This window comes from Diceros bicornis, chromosome 20 (assembly GCF_020826845.1).
Source record: "Diceros bicornis minor isolate mBicDic1 chromosome 20, mDicBic1.mat.cur, whole genome shotgun sequence".
Taxonomy (NCBI): Eukaryota; Metazoa; Chordata; class Mammalia; order Perissodactyla; family Rhinocerotidae; genus Diceros; species Diceros bicornis.
In genome coordinates this window covers 11,927,377-11,943,651 of record NC_080759.1, presented here as the reverse complement: position 1 = coordinate 11,943,651, position 16,275 = coordinate 11,927,377, and the positions used below count along the sequence as shown (strand labels likewise).

The following is a 16,275-nucleotide window of genomic DNA, read 5'->3' as shown; positions in this document are numbered from 1 at the left end:
GAATACTTTTCCTTGCCATACATAATTTTAGGATGTAATTTTTATATTTTGTATTATGGCCACATAGTATTCCATTATATCATGAACGATAGTCTACTTGATCAGCCCCGTGATGTTACATATTTAGGCTCATTCCAGTTTTTATTATTATACACCACACTGTAATGAACATCCTTGTATCTGTGTCATTGCCAGTTTTCTCAGGATAAATTTCTAAAACTGGAAGCTTAGTCAGTAGGTATGCATGTTAGGCTTCTGCTAAATATTTTCAAATGGTCCTTTCAAAATGTCATTCCAATTTATACTCCCAAGTAAATATTTTTATGACTTGCTTTTAGGGCTATTAGAATCGTAAGAATTAATTAAGGCACTTTACAACACTTAGTGAGAGAATAACATTTTAGAAGAAATGCTTTGCTCTTGTAAACTTTTAAAAAATACAAACACAGTCTAGTTTGCTTCTGTTTTTAATAAAAACTGGTATAAATTTCAACGTGACTCCTTTTCTCAGGATGCTCAGCTCTAAGTAGTGTTGTTCTTGGTTCTGAAAAACTCTCCTTCTAAGATAATCCTTGGGTTAGAACTTTTGGATCTAGATTTTTTTTTTTCAGTTTTATTACTGCACCATGGCTTTCTTTAAAAACCAGTTTTGTCCATCAGTCAGACAGTTTGTTTCTGCTAGAGACTGGAGTTCTGAGAACCAAGATTTAACATGAAGATATTTTCAAGCATTCTTCTGGAGTTAGCATAGCACAGAAGCAACAAATACCAGTTGTCTGAATATCTAAAATTTAATAATGCAGGTGTGAAAAAAAGATTATGGATTGTTAGATCCATTCAGACTTCATAAGATACCAGTAAAGGACATAGCTTTATCTCATTGCTTATATTAGCAAAGCTTTAAACACCTCTTTTATGTAATACATACTGTAATTTGTATATGGTACAGTTATGTATTGAGTAAAGGATGCTGTGACAACAAATGAATATTTTCATTGTAGTCCCCACTTCATTCAAGCAGGACATTGCCAGGCATGGGTAACAAGTTGTTATAGACAAACACAAATATGGCTGTAAGGATGGATGGAGACTGTGAGAATAATGAAAGCCCAGGTTAACCAAGTAGGAGATCTTCTTTACCCTTTAGTGTTAGCTAGGGCAGTAGGCCTTAAACTATTGGTCTCTGGACTCCTTTATACTCTTAAAAATATTTGAGGATCCCAAATAGCTTTTGTGTATGTGGAATATATCTATTGATATTTACCTTATTAGAAATTAAATAAGAAATTTTAAATCACTTAAAAATAACAATAATGAACCTGTTACATGTTAACGCTTTTATGAAGAATATATTTTCAAAGCAGAAAATTTAGTGAGAAGAGTGGCATTGATTTACTTTTCTTTGCGTATTTCTATTGTCTGGCATAACAGGAGCAGCTGGATTCTCATATCTGTTTCTGCATTCATTCTGTTTTGATCCCACACATCATGTATTCTCTGAAAAATTGCACTGTACACTCATGAGAGGATAAGAATGAAAAAGACAAGTAATATCTTAGTATTCATACCATAGTTTTGACATTGCAGACATAGGGATCCCCAAGTCACACTTTGTGTGTGTGTGTGTGTGTGTGTGTGTGTGTGTGTGTGTGTGTGAAGAAGATCAGCCCTGAGCTAACATCCATGCCAATCCACCTCTTTTTGCTGAGGAATACTGGCCCTGGCCTAACATCTGTGCCCATCTTCTCCACTTTATATGGGACACCACCACAGCATGGCCTGACAAGTGGTGCATCGGTGCACGCCCGGGATCCGGGCCCGGGCCACCAGTAGTGGAGCGCGAGCTCTTAACCGCTATGCCACAGGGCCGGCCCCCAAGTCACACTTTGAGAACTGCTGGGCTGTAGCATCTGTAGTCATTGTGTGTGGCATGATGGTCCTTATTTATCAGAGGTTATGATCTAATGTATAGGTCCTGGGAAGCTTATTCCAGGTCCCAGTTTATGATCCTTATTCTCAAGTGGTACCAAAGTAGTGCTTTCTGAATTAAATGTGCCCAGCACCATTGGCCTAGACCTGCTACAACACAACTCTTACCACTCCCACAGCAACCCCTTACTAGCCCTTACCTATTTTAGAATGGTCTGTGGCATGGCATTTGATTTAATTATTCTTGTTTGCCTTTTTTTTCAAGCTCAATTATATTGAAATATTAACATATTACATTGTGTAAGTTTAAAGTTTACGATATGATTTGATACACATATATATTGTGGAATGTTTACCACAATAAGGTTAGTTAATGCAACCTTCACCTCACATAATTACCATTTTGTTGTTACGGTGAGGACATTAAAGCCCTACTCTCATAGCAACTTTCAAGTATACAATATAGTATTGTTAACTATAGTCACCATGCTGTACCCCCCGAAACTTATTGATTTTATAACTGAAAGTTTATACCGTTTGACCAACATCTCCGCATTTCCCCACTGTGCAGCCCCTGGCAAGCACCATTTTACTCTCTGTTTCTATGAGTTCAATGTTTTTAGATTCCACGTATAAGTGAGATCATATAGTATTTGTCTTTCTCTGTCTGGCTTATTTCACTTAGCATAATGCCCTCAAGGTCCATTCATGTCATAAATGTCAGGATTTCTCTTGTTTATGGCTGAATAATATTGCATTCTATATATGTGTGTGTATATATATATGTATATCACATTTTCTTTCTCCATTCGTCCATCGATGGACACTTAGATTGTGTCAATGTCTTGGCTATTGTGATTAATGCTGCAATAAACATGGGAGTACAGATATCTCTTCCAGATAGTGGTTTCATTTCCTTCAGATACATACCCAGAAGTGGGATTGCTGGTTCTATTTGGGATTGGTGGTTCTATTTTTAATTTCTTGAGAAATCTCCATACTCTTTCCATAGTGGCTGCACCAATTTACATTCCCACCAGCAGTGCACAAGAGTTCCCTTTTCTCCACATCCTTGCCAGTATTTGTTATCTCTTCTCTTTTTGATAATAGCCATTCTAACAGATGTAAGGTGATATTTCACTGTGGTTTGGTTTGCATTCCTGAGGATTAGTGATGTTGAGCACCTTTTCATGTACTTCTTGGCCATTTGTATGTATTTGGTGAAACGTCTGTTCAGATCCTCTGCCCATATTTTAATCAGATTGTTTGTTTTTTTGCTTTTGAGTTGTATGAGTTCCTTATGTATTTTGGATACTAACCCCTTATCAGATATATGGTTTACTAATATATTCTCCCATTCCATAGGTTGCCTTTTCATTTCGTTGATTGTTTCTTTTTAGTTTTAGATGTAGTCCCATTTGTTTATTTTTGCTTTTGTTGCTTGTGCTTTTGGTGTCATATCCAAAAAAACCATTGCCAAGGCCAATGTCAAGGAGCTTTTTCCATGTTTTCTTTTGGGAGTTTTACAGTTTCAGTCTTATGTTTAAGTCCTTAATCATTTCGAGTTAATTTTTGTGAGTAGTGTAAGATAGGGGTCTAATTGCATTCTTTTACATGTGAATATCCAGTTTTCCCAGCACCATTTATTGAAGAGACTATCCTTTCTTCATTGAGTATTCTTGGCTCTCTTGTCAAATATTAGGTGACCATAAATGCGTGGGTTTGTATCTGGGCTATCAATTCTATTCTATGGGTCTATGTGTCTGTTTTTATGCCAGTACCATACTATAGCTTTGTTACATAGTTTGAAATCAGGAAATGTGATGCCTCCCAGCTTTGTTCTTCTTTCTCATGATTGCTTTGGCTGTTCAGGGTCTTTTGTGGGTCCATACGAATTTTAGGATTTTTTTTCTATTTCTGTGAAAAATGCCATTGGAATTTTAATAGGAATTGTATTGAAACTATATACAGCCTTGGGTGGTATGGACATTTTAACAATATTAGCTCTTTCAGTCCATGAACATGCAATATCTTTCCATTTATTTGTGTCTTCTCTAATTTCTTTCATCAATGTCTTATAGTTTTTGGTATATAGATCTTTTACTTCCTTGGTTAAATTTATTCCTAAGTATTTTATTGTTTTTGATGCTATTGTAAATGGGATTGTTTTCTTTATTTCTTTTTAAGATAGTTCATTGTCAGTGTGTAGAAACAAAACTGATTTTTGGATATTGATTTTATATCATGAAACTTTACCAAATTTGTTTATTACTTCTAACAGTTTTTTGGTGGAGTCTTTAGAATTTTCTATATAAGAGAGCATGTCATCAGCAAACAGAGACGATTTTACTACTTTCTTTCCAGTTTGGGTACCATTTATTTCTTTTTCTTGTCTAATTGTTCTGGCTAGGACTTCTAGTACTATGTTGAATAGTTATGGTGACAGTGGGCACCCTTGTCTTGTTCCTGATTTTAAAGGGAAAGCTTTCAACATTTCACCATTGAGTATAATGTTCCCTGTGGGTTTGTCATACATGGCCTTTATTATGCTGAGGTATGTTCCTTCCATACACAATTTGTTGAAAGTTTTTATCATGAAAGGATGTTGAATTTTATCAAATGCTTTTTCTGCATCTATTGAGGTGATCATATGATTTTTGTCTTGCATTCTGTTAATGTGGTGTTTCACATTTATTGATTTGTGTATGTTGAACCATCCTTGCATCCCAGGGATAATCCCCTTTGATCGTGGTATATGGTGCTTTTAATGTGCTGTTGAATTCATTTTGCAAGTATTTTGTTGAGAATTTTTGCATCCATATTCATAAGGGATATTGGCCTATAGTTTTTGTTTCTTATAGTGTCCTTATCTGACTTTGGTATCTTTGTAATGCTGGCCTCATAGAATGAGTTTGGAAGCATTCCCTCCTCTTCAGGTTTTTGGAAAAGTTTGAGAAGAATTGGCATTGATTCTTCTTTAAAAGTTTAGTAGAATTCACCCACAAAGCCAACCTGTCCTGAGCTTTTCTTTGTTGGGAGGTTTTCAATTACTAATTCAATCTCCTCACTTGCTAGTGATATGTTCAGATTTTCTATTTCTTCATGATTTAGACTTGGTAGGTTCTATGCTTCTAGGAATTTATCCATTTCTTCTAGTTTGTCCAATTTGTTGGCATATGATTGTTCACAGTAGTCTTCTATGCTCCTTTGTATTTCTGTGGTGTCAGTTGAAAGGTCTCCTCTTTCATTTCTAACTTTATTTATTTAAGTCTTCTCTCTTTTTTTCTTGGTAAGTCTAGTTAAATGTTTGTCCATTTTATTTTTCAAAAAACTTCCTCTTGGTTTTGTTGATCTTTTCTATTGTTTTTCAGTGCTTTATTTCATTTGTTTCTGCTCTGATCTTTGTTATCTTCTTTCTACTAACTTTGGGCTTAGTTTGTTCTTGTTTTTCTAGTTCCTTGAGGTGTGAAGTTAGGTTGTTTGAGATCATTCTTTTTTTTTTTTAATGTACTCATTTATTGCTATAAACTTTCTTTTAGCACTACTTTTGCTGCATCCCATAAGGTTTCGCATGTTGTGTTTCCATTTTCATTTGTTTCAAGATATATCTTGATTTTCCTTTTGATTTCATCCTTGACCCCATTGGTTGTTCAGGACTGTGTTGTTTAATTTCCACATATTTATGAATTCTCCAGTTTTCCTCCTGTCTTTGATTTTTAGTTTCATACCATTGTGATTGGGAAAGACACTTGGCATGATTTCACTGTTTTTAAATTTGCTAATACTTGTTTTGTGACCTAGCATATGATCTGTCCTGGAAAATGTTCCATGTGCACTTGAGAAGAATGTGTATTTTGCTGCTTTTGGATGGAATGTTCTATATGTCTGTTAAGTCCACATGGTCTAAAGTACAGTTCAAGTCTAATGCTTCCTTACTGATTTTCTGCCTGGATGATTGATCCATTGTTGAAAGTAGGGTATTTTATGTCCCCTACTATTGATGTATTGTTTATTTCTCCCTTAAGATCTGTTAGTATTTGCTTAATATATTAAGGTGCTTTGATGTTGGGTGCATGTATATTTATAATTGTTATATACTGTTGATAAATTGACCTCTTTATCATTATATAATGAATTCTTTGTCTCTTGTTATCATTTTTGACTTAAAGTCTATTTTGTCTGATGTAAGTATAGCTATCCCTGTTCTCTTTTCATTTTCATCTGTGTGGAATGTCTTTTTCTGTCACTTCACTGTGAACCTATGTGTGTCCTTGAAGCTGAAACAAGTTTCTTTTAGGCAGCATACAGATGGTTCCTGCCTTACAATGGTTCAACTTACGATTTTTTGACTTTACAATGGTGTGAAAGCGATACGCATTCAGTAGAAACTGTACTTTAAATTTTGAATTTTGATCTTTTCCTGGACTAATGACATGTGGTATGATACTCTTTTGTGATGCTGGGTAGTGGCAGCAGAGCCACAGCTCCCAGTCAGCCATGCGATCACAAAGGTAAATAACCAATACACTTACAACCATCCTGTACCCATACAACCATTCTGTTTTTCACTTTCAGTACAGTATTCAATAAATTACATGAGATATTCACACTTTATTATAAAATAGACTTTGTGTTAGATGATTTTACCCAACTATAGGCTAATGTATGTGTTCTGAGCATGTTTAAGGTAGGCTAGGCAAAGCTATGATGTTTGGTAGGTTAGGTATATTAAATGCACTTTCAACTTATGATGGCTTTATTGGGATGTAACCCTGTCATAAGTCAAGGAAGATCTATATAGCTGAATCTTGCTTTTTTTTTTTCCATTCAGCAATTCTGTGCCTTTTGATTGGAGAATTTAATCCATTTACATTTAAAGTAATAATGGATAGGTAAGAACTTACTGTTGCCATCTTGTTAATTGTTTTCTGGCTGTTTGTATTTCTCTTGTTCCTTTCTTACTGTTTTCCTTTGTGAATTGATGATTTCCCATAGTGGTATACTTTGATTCCCTTCTCTTTATCTTGTGTGTATCTCCTATAGGTTTTTGTGTTGTGGTTACCCTGAGGCTTACTTGAAACATTTCATAGATATAACAATCTATTATAAGCTGATAACAACTTAACTTTGATCAGATACAAAATCTTCACCTTTTTACTCCCCACAAATATTTTTATATTTTTGATGTCATAATTTACATCATTTTATATGGTATAGTTATTAACAAATTATTGTAGCTATAACTGATTTTAATACTTTTGTCCTTTAACCTTTATAGATTTAAGTGGTTAACACACCACCATATTACAATATTAGAGTATTCTGAATCTAACCATATACCTTCCTTTATCAGTGTGTTGTAAATTTTCATATGTTTTCATGTTACTAATTAGCGTCCTTTTCTTTAAGCTTGAAGAACTCCTTTCAGCAGTTCTTGTAATGCAGGTTTTATGGTGATGAACTCCTTCAGCTTTTGTTTGTTTGGGAAAGTCTTTATCTCACCTTCATTTCTGAAGGACGACTTTGCTGGATAGAATATTCTTGGTTGGCAGTTTCCTTCTTTTAGCATTTTGAATATAACATCTCACTGTCTCCTGGCCTGCAAGATTTCTGCTGGCAAATCCACTGATAGCCTTATGGGGGTTCCCTTGTATGAAAGAGATTTTTTTTCTCTTGCTGCATTTAAAGTTTTATCACTGTCTTTGATATTAGACAGTTTTATTATAATGTGTCTTAGGGAAGATCATTTTGGATTGAAATTATGGAGTGACCTATTCATGAACTTGGATGTCCAAATCTCTCCCCAGGTTTGGGAAGTTTTCAGCCATTATTTCTCTAAGTAAGCTTTCTGCTCCTTTGTCCCTCTCTTCTCCTTCTGAAACTCCAGTGATGCACAGATTATATTTTTTAATTGTGTACTGTAAGTCCAGTAGTCTTTCTTCATTTCTTTTCATTTTCCTTTTTTTCCTCTGACTGGATAATTTCAAATGCTCTGTCTTTGAGCTCACTAATTCCTTCTTCTACTTGGTCCAGTCTGCTGTTGAAGCTCTCTATTGAATTCTTCAATTCAGTCATTGTATTCTCTAGCTCCAAAATTTCTGTTTGGTTCTTTTTTATGTTTTGTATCTCTTTGTTGAACTTCTCATTTTGTTCTTTTATTATTTTTCTGATTGTGTTAAATTGTTTATCTGAGTTCTCTTGTAGCTATCTAAGCACCTTCAGGACAATTATTTTGAATTCTGTATCAGGAAATTCCCATATCTCTATTTCTTTGGGTCAGTTACTGGAAGTTTATGGTGTTGCTTTGGTGGTGTCATGTTTCCCTGATTCTTCCCTGTAGCCTTGTGTAGGTGTCTGCACATTTGAAGAAGCTGTCACCTCTTCTAGACTTTATGGACTGATTTCAATAAGGAAAGACCTTCACCCATGGATAGGGGCACACTGGAGCATATTGTGACCCTAGGTCTAGTTTTGCAGCACACCAAGTGCAGGAGTGTGTGGTAGCTTCAGGTCCGGGGGATGGGCATGATGTCTCATCAGCTCAGACCGCTGGGATCCACAGCATCAACAACTATGTGGTCCTTGATGAGCACTGTGGGTCATCCACAATATCTGCAAACGCTGGTGGGATCCTCAGCAGCACTTCCAGATCCAGCAGCTGGGGACTCGGGCAGGCAGCAGTGGTGGCTTGAGCCAGTGGTGTGCATACACTCAGCTGGAGGGGTGAGCTGCAGGTGCCTGTTCAGTGGCAGGGACCAGTTGCAGACATATGCAGAGTGGTAAGGGCCAGGGTCAGCACCAGGGGCCTGGGCCACTTGCAGGCACACTGACAGCTGTGGGTGCCCTGGCTGTCAGTGTGTACTACCGCGGCTGCAGGATCTTATCACAGGCACATGGCAATAGAAGCTGGTATTGGGAGTTGGGCTGGGGGCTTACAGATGCACAGCTGGAGCAGTTAGCTGTAAGTGCACCCAGTGGTGCAGGCCAATGACTGGAGATAGGGCCATTTCCTGGCCCACAAGCAGCTGTGAGGGCCTTGGCTGTCTGTGTGCACTTCTGTGGCTAAATTTTTATTTAGTTTGATTTGAATTTTTGTTTAGTTGGATTTATCATCCTGTTTCTTTATGGTTTTTGGTTTTTTATATCTCATTTAAGAAGGCCTTTACTATCTCCAAGGTTATAAAAATATCATCTGTCTCCAAGATTATAAGGATATCAACTATTTTCTTCTAATAATTTTATTTTTTTTTCCTGAGGAAGATCAGCCCTGAGCTAACATCCATGCCAATCCTCCTCTTTTTGCTGAGGAAGACTGGCCCTCAGCTAACATCTATTCCCAAACCTCCCCCTTTTTTTTTCCTTTTTCTCCCCAAAGCCCCAGTAGATAGTTGTACATCATAGTTGCACATCCTTCTGGTTGCTGTATGTGGGACGCGGCCTCAGCATGGCCAGAGAAGCGGTGCATTGGTGCGCGCCCGGGATCCGAACCCGGGCCGCCAGTAGCGGAGCACACGCACTTAACCACTAAGCCACGGGGCTGGCCCCTCTTCTAATAATTTTAAAGAAAAGTCATATAATTTCCCGAATTAAAGTCTTATACATTTTCATTAGATTTATTCCCAGGCACTCTACACTTTTTGGTGCTATTGTGAACTACTTTTTGTAATACATTTTGTAGTTGGTGATTTCTGGGATCTAGGAAAGCTAGTGAATTATTTTTTGTTTTGTATGGCCATTTTTTAAAATTCCCTTGTTAATTCTAATATTTTTTCAGGTAATCATCTGTATCTATTCTTTTCTCCTTACTTCCTGTTCCAGTAAATATGAATATCTCTCCTATACTGCTGATTCCTTACGTTTTCTCTGCTTAGGGATCTTGCTTCGTCAATTATCCCCTCTTTCTCCTGTGTCTTTCTCCCTTTCATTGACTTCTCCTCATTATCATTTAGACATGTTGAAATCTCTCTCCAGTCAGAAAACAAGAACAAAACCTCTTCTTATCCTTCTCCCTGGTCTTCTGGGCAGAATTGTATGATGCTTTCTTCCCTCACTCTCTCTGCTGACTTGCACACATCCCCTTCACTGCACCACTGCTATTCTGATAGATCTCTCACCAGTGTTATGAACACCATTCTCATTTAAAATCCAGAGGATGCTTCTCAAGCCAGAGACACAGTTCAGTTTAGAAATCATATTAATAGATCACCCCTTCCTCCTTAGAATATTTTTATTAGAATATTTTCTGATAAAATATTTAGAATATTTTTATTAGAATATTTTCTAATAAAATATTTAGAATATTTTCTTCCTTTGGCTTCTATAACACCAACCTGACCCGAGTTTCCTCCTGTCTCTCTAGCCACATCTTCCCAGGACCCATCACTGAATACTCTTCTTCTCCCCCACTTTAATGTTAGAGTTCATCTCTTCTTGAACCTCACACTTCTTCCTTTGGTGACCTCATCCACTCTACCCTCACTGAGTGATCTTCCCCTCCTTTAGTTACCTATGCAGTTATCTATACACTGAAGCAGTTCCCTGCCAAATTTCTATCTCCAACATAAATTTCTTTGCTAAACTATACAGCCAAGTATTCAGCTTCCTACTAAGCATCTCTATTTGGATGTCTCCTAAGCACTTTTATGTCTCCTAAACACAGTATGCACATATTTGCACTTATCAACCCTAGACTTGCTCTTTCTGCATTCTCTGTTTTTTAAAATACACCACAATTCACCCAGTTATTCAAGCCAAACACCTGGATGTCATCTTTAAGTCCTCTCTCACTTGTCCACACCTAATTTGTCACTTAAACTGTCATTATGCCTTCTTCTTTTACCCAAATACAACCATTCCTTTCCATCCACACTGCTACCGCTTTACTTCAAGCCACCGTCGTCTCTTGGATTACTGTGACGGCTTCCTAACTGATCTCCTTGCTTCCAGTCATGCTCCTTTCTAGTCCCTTCACCACTGTGCAGTTGAGTTTTCTAACACAAATTAGATCTTACTACTCTTCTTAAAAAACATTTCTTTGATTTCTCTTTGCCTTCAGGATAAAATCTAATCCCTTTAGCTTGGTTTACAAGGCCCTACAAAATCAAAGCCTCTGCTTTCTTTGCTGTCATCCATCATGTTGAAGTCATATTGAAGTACCTGTATTTGCACAAACTCATTATATCCTCTTCTCTTTCGGGCCTTTGCACATGCTGCCTCTTTACCTGGAATACCTCCCCCTTCCCCTCCCTCCTTCTCCTTGATTCTCCTGGCCAGTGCTTACTTTTTCTTTGGGTTTTAGCTTTGATATTACTTCCTCCAAGATGCCTTTCTTGTCCGTGCATTGTCCATTAGTCACGCTTTGTACCTTCCCACCGACAAATATTTGCTCATAACTGTTTTCTTTGCCTAAAGTCCCCCTTTCTTCTGCCCTGGCTTGTCACATAGCAAAATGCTAGCCATTTTTCATGCCTCATTTCTGTAATCCCCTCACAGAGAGTGTTCTCCTTGTTTCTAGAAGTTTAGATATCATTTGGATATTGATAATATTTACTGTATTTATAGTTTTTAAGTTGTTATATTATGTCTATTTGTGCCTAGTCTCTCCAAAAAGATTATTGTAATAATAATGTCTTATTAGTTCTAAGTACTTTATAAGTTTTAACTCATTTGATCAGCCCAGTAACTCAATGGAATAGGTATTAATATCCTCATTTTACACATGAGGGAACTGAGGCACAGTTAAGTTAAATAATTTGTTGCTTTTTGGTGCATATAGTACCTCATCTAGTACCTGGCATACAATAGGCTCTCAAAAAATATTTGTTGATTTTGTGGGCATCAAGATCTCCCCTGAGGGAAAGAGTGCTTGCATACATACCACATTGTTACCATTGAGTTGTTGGAGATGGGGGTTGGGGATAGTAGGAACAAAAGGGCATGGTGAGAAGATGTAATTAACTTTTCATTTAAATGTCTTTCGGTGGTTTCACTTGTTACAGTGAGCAATGAGTAGTAATTTTTTTTTTTTTTGGTGCGGAAGATCAGCCCTGAGCTAACATCCATGCCACTCCTCCTCTTTTTGCTAAAGAACACCCGCTTTGAGCTAACATTCAATAGTAATTTTTAATCTATCATGTGTTTGCCTTCCCTATTTTCTTTTGGGGAAGTGTCTAAATCTTTTGCCCATTTTTTAATTAGGTTGTTTCTTTTCATACTGTTGAGTTTTGAGAGTTCTCTATATAATCTAGATACAAGTATTTTATTGGATATGTGATTTGCAAATATTTTCTCCCACACTGTAGTGCTTTTTGAAATTTTATTATTTTTTACTTTTTATTTTATTTATTATTTTTATTTTATTAAAAGCATCTTTCACTGAGTTAAAAAAATTTAATATTAATGTAGTCCAGTTTATTGATTTATTTTTCTTTCATGAATCATGCTTTTGGGGTCATGTCTAAGAACTCCTTGCCTAACCTAAGGTCACATAGATTTTCCCCTAATTTTTGTGTTAAATGTTTTATAATTTTACATTTAGATCTGTTATCCATTTTGAGTAAATTTTTATATCAGGTATGAAGTTTAGGTCGGGGTTCATTTTCTTCCCATGGCTGTCCAGTTGTTCCAATACCGTTTATTAATAAACACTATCCTTTCTCCACTCAACTGCCTTTGCAACTTTGTCAAAGATTAGTTGCCTATATTTGTGTTGGCTTTTTCCTGGACTTTCTATTCTGTTCCATTAATCTACGTGTTTATTCTTTCACCAATACCACACTATCTTGATCACTATAACTTTATAGTTTTCAAGTCAGGTAGTATGTTTCCTCTAACTTTATTCTTCTTTTTTCGGACTTGTTTTGGCTATTCTAGTTCTTTTGCCTTGCCATATAAATTTTATAATTAGTTTATCTGTATCAAAAAATTTCTGGTTGAGTTTTTATTTGAATTTCATTAAGTTTATTAATCAATCTGTGAAGACTTGACAGCTTTATGATGTTGAGTTTTCGACTCATAAACACGTATGTCTCCCCATTTGTTTAGGTCTCCCTTCCTTTGTTTCATCAGCATTTTGTAGTTTTCAGCATACATTTCCTGTACATGTTTCATTTGATTTATATTTGAGTATTTTTCTCTTTTTTTGGAGCTATTGTAAATGGGGTTTTTTTTACATTTTGGTTCCCTATTGTTCATCATAGAAATATGATTAATTTTTGTATGTTGAAATGTTGACCTCATATCCTGCAACCTTGCTCAACTCACTTGTCTATTCTAGGAGCTTTTGGGGTTAGGTTTTTGGGGGAGTTTTTGTTTTTATTTTTTGTTTTGTTTTGTTTGAAGATTCCTTGGATTTTCTACATAGATAATGATGTTGTCTGTAAATACAGACCATTTTATTTCTTCCTTTCCAATCCGTAGGCCTTTTATTTCTTTTTTGCCCTATTACACTAGCTAAGACTTCCAGTATGAAGATTAGGAGTGGTCAGAGTGGGCATTCTTCCCTCGTTTCCAATCGTTGGAGAATAGTATTCAGTCTTTCATTGTTAAGTACAATGTTAATATGGAGGTTTTTTTGTAGATGCCCTTTATCATGCTTAGGAAGTTCCCTTCAACTTCTAGTTTGCTGAGAGTTTTTAACATGGATGATGTTAAATTTTGTCAAATACTTTTCTGCATTAATTGATATGATCATGTCATTTTTCTTCTTTAACTGTTAATAGTGTAGATTATACTCATTGATTTTTCAAATCTTGAACTAGCCTTGCAGTCACATTATAAACTCACTTGGTCATGGTATATTTTCCTTTTTACTTTTTGCTGGATTAAATTTGCTAATATTTTGTGGAGGATATCTGTGTCTGGGCAGCCAGCCCTAGTGATCTATTGGTTAAGATTCAGCCCTCTCACCGCTACAGCCTGGGTTCGTTTCCTGGTCAGGGAACCACATCACCCATCTGTCAGTTATACTGTGGTGGCTGCATGTTGCTGTGGTGCTAAAAGCTATGCTACCAGTATTTCAAATACCAGCAGTGTCACCTATGGTGGGCAGGTTTCAGCAGAGCTTCCAGACTAGACAGACTAGGAAGAAGGACCTGCCACTCACTTCTGAAAAAATTGGCCATGAAAACCCTATGAATAGCAGCAGCGCATTGTCTGATATAGCAGCAAGAAGGTTAGAGGATGGTGCAAAAAGACCAGGTAAGGTTCTGCTCTGCTGTACACACGGTTGCTGGGAGTAGGAATCAATTGGACAGCACTAACAACAATACCTATGTCTATGTTCGAGGGATACTGGTTTATAGTTTTTTCATCTTCTGCTATTTTTGTCTGCTAGGGGTATCAGGGTAATGCTGGCCTCATAAAATGTGTTGGGAAATGTTTCCTCCTCTTCTGTTTTCTGAAAAAAAGATTATATAGAAGTGGTGTTATTTCTTCTTTAAATAGTCGGTCGAATTTGCCAGTGAAATCATCTTTCACTGGGAGGTTTCTTTTTCAGACTTTTTTTTTAACAGACTTTATTTTTTTAGAGCAGTTTTAGGTTTATAACAAAATTAAGCAGAAAGTACAGAGAGTTTCCATATTCCCCCTGCGCACGCGCACGCGTGCGGACACACACACGCACACACACACACAACCATCCCAACTGTCAACATCTCGCACCAGAGCAGTACATTGGTTACAATTGATGAACCCTCATTCACACATCGTTATCACTCAAAGTCCATAGTTTACACTAGAATTCACTCGTGGTATTGTATATTCTATCTGTGGGTTCAGACATGTATAATGACATGTATCCATCATTACAGTACATGCAGAATAGTTTTACGGCCCTAAAAATTCCCTATGCTCTGCCTATTCATCCCTTCCTCTCCTCCTAACCCTGGCAACCACCGATCTTTTTTCTGTGTCCATAATTTTGCCTTTTCCAGAATATCATATAGTTGGAATCATACAGTATGTAGCTTTTTCAGATTGTCCCCTTTTCCTTAGTAATGTGCATTCAAGGTTCCTCCATGTCTTTTCATGGCTTCATAGCTCATTTCTTTTTAGTACTGAATAATATTCCATTGCCTGGATGTAGCACAGTTTATTCATTTGCCTACCAAAGGACATCTTGGTTGCTTCCAAGTTTTGGCAATTATAAATAAAGCTTCTGTAAACATCCATGTGTAGGTTTTTGTGTGGACATAAGTTTCTGGATAAATACCAAGGAGCATGATTGCTATGTCATATGGTAAGAATATATCTAGTTTTGTAACATCCTATGAAACTGTCTTCCAAAGTGGCTGTACCATTTTGTATTCTCACCAGCAGTCAATGAGAGTTCCTGATGCTCCACATCCTCACCAGCATTTGGTGTTATCAGTGTTTTGGATTTTGGCCATTCTAATAGTGTGGAGTAGTATCCCATTGTTTTTTTAATTTGCAATTCCCTAATTGTCATCATAATGACCTATGATGATGATCATCTTTTCACATGCCATTTGCCCTCTGTATATCTACTTTGATGAGGTGTCTTATAAGGTTTTTTGCCCACTTTTTAGTCAGGTTGTTCATTTTCTTATTGTTGAGTTTTAAGAGTTCTTTGTATATTTTGAATGACAGTCCTTTATCAGATGTGTCTTTTGCAAATATTTTCTCCCAGTCTGTGGCTTGTCTTCTCATTCTCTTAACATTGTTTCTCACAGAGCAGAAGTTTTTAATTTTAATGAAGTCCAGCTTACCCATTATTTCTTTCATGAATCACACCTTTGGTGTTCTATCTACAAAGCCATCGCCACACCCAAGGTCATGTAGGTTCTCTCCTATGTTATCTTGTAGGAGTTTTATGAATTTGCATTTTACATTTAAGTCTGTGATTCATTTTGAGTTAATTTTTGTGAAGGGCATAAGGTCTGTGTCTAGATTCTTTTTTTGTGTGGAGTATTTATATTTTCACAGACTTTTTTGTTTTGGCATGTCTGCAGAGTTACTTTAATGTGAAATCTTGTCACTTCTTTTAAAACCACTTGTGAAGTATATTTTTAGCCAATTATCAGTTATTCAGATTAATTAATAAGATTATACAAAATAACTGACAGAGTAGAAGTCACTTATACTTGACTTTAAAGTAAATATACATCCTTTTTATGCTTTTTTTACTCTTACTCTTCTACTGGTCATAGGAGATAAAGGTGGCCCTGGGTCCTACCAATTCATTCTTGAAGCAGATATTTGCATGTGCTATATTTCAGGCACCCTGCTAGGACCTTGATGCTATCTTAACTCGCATAAGAGCCTCATACGGCTCAGAGGCTAGGGACCAGCTGTGGTGGATTTGTTTCTTACAACGCCATCAGATAA

The 16,275-nt window shown here is 36.6% G+C and overlaps 1 protein-coding gene across 3 annotated transcripts in view; it reads left to right on the top strand.

Annotated features, from left to right (window-relative positions):
• Nucleotides 1–16,275, top strand: part of CWC27 (CWC27 spliceosome associated cyclophilin) — a 220,084-nt gene that overhangs the window by 184,978 nt on the left and 18,831 nt on the right. The window contains exon 14 of one of the 3 annotated variants that reach the window (XM_058563995.1): nt 13,979–14,127. The exons of the other annotated variants lie outside the window; for them this stretch is intronic. Coding sequence (XP_058419978.1) covers nt 13,979–14,127 — 149 coding nt within the window. The remainder of the gene's footprint in view (nt 1–13,978; nt 14,128–16,275) is intronic. 3 annotated transcript variants of the gene reach the window in all.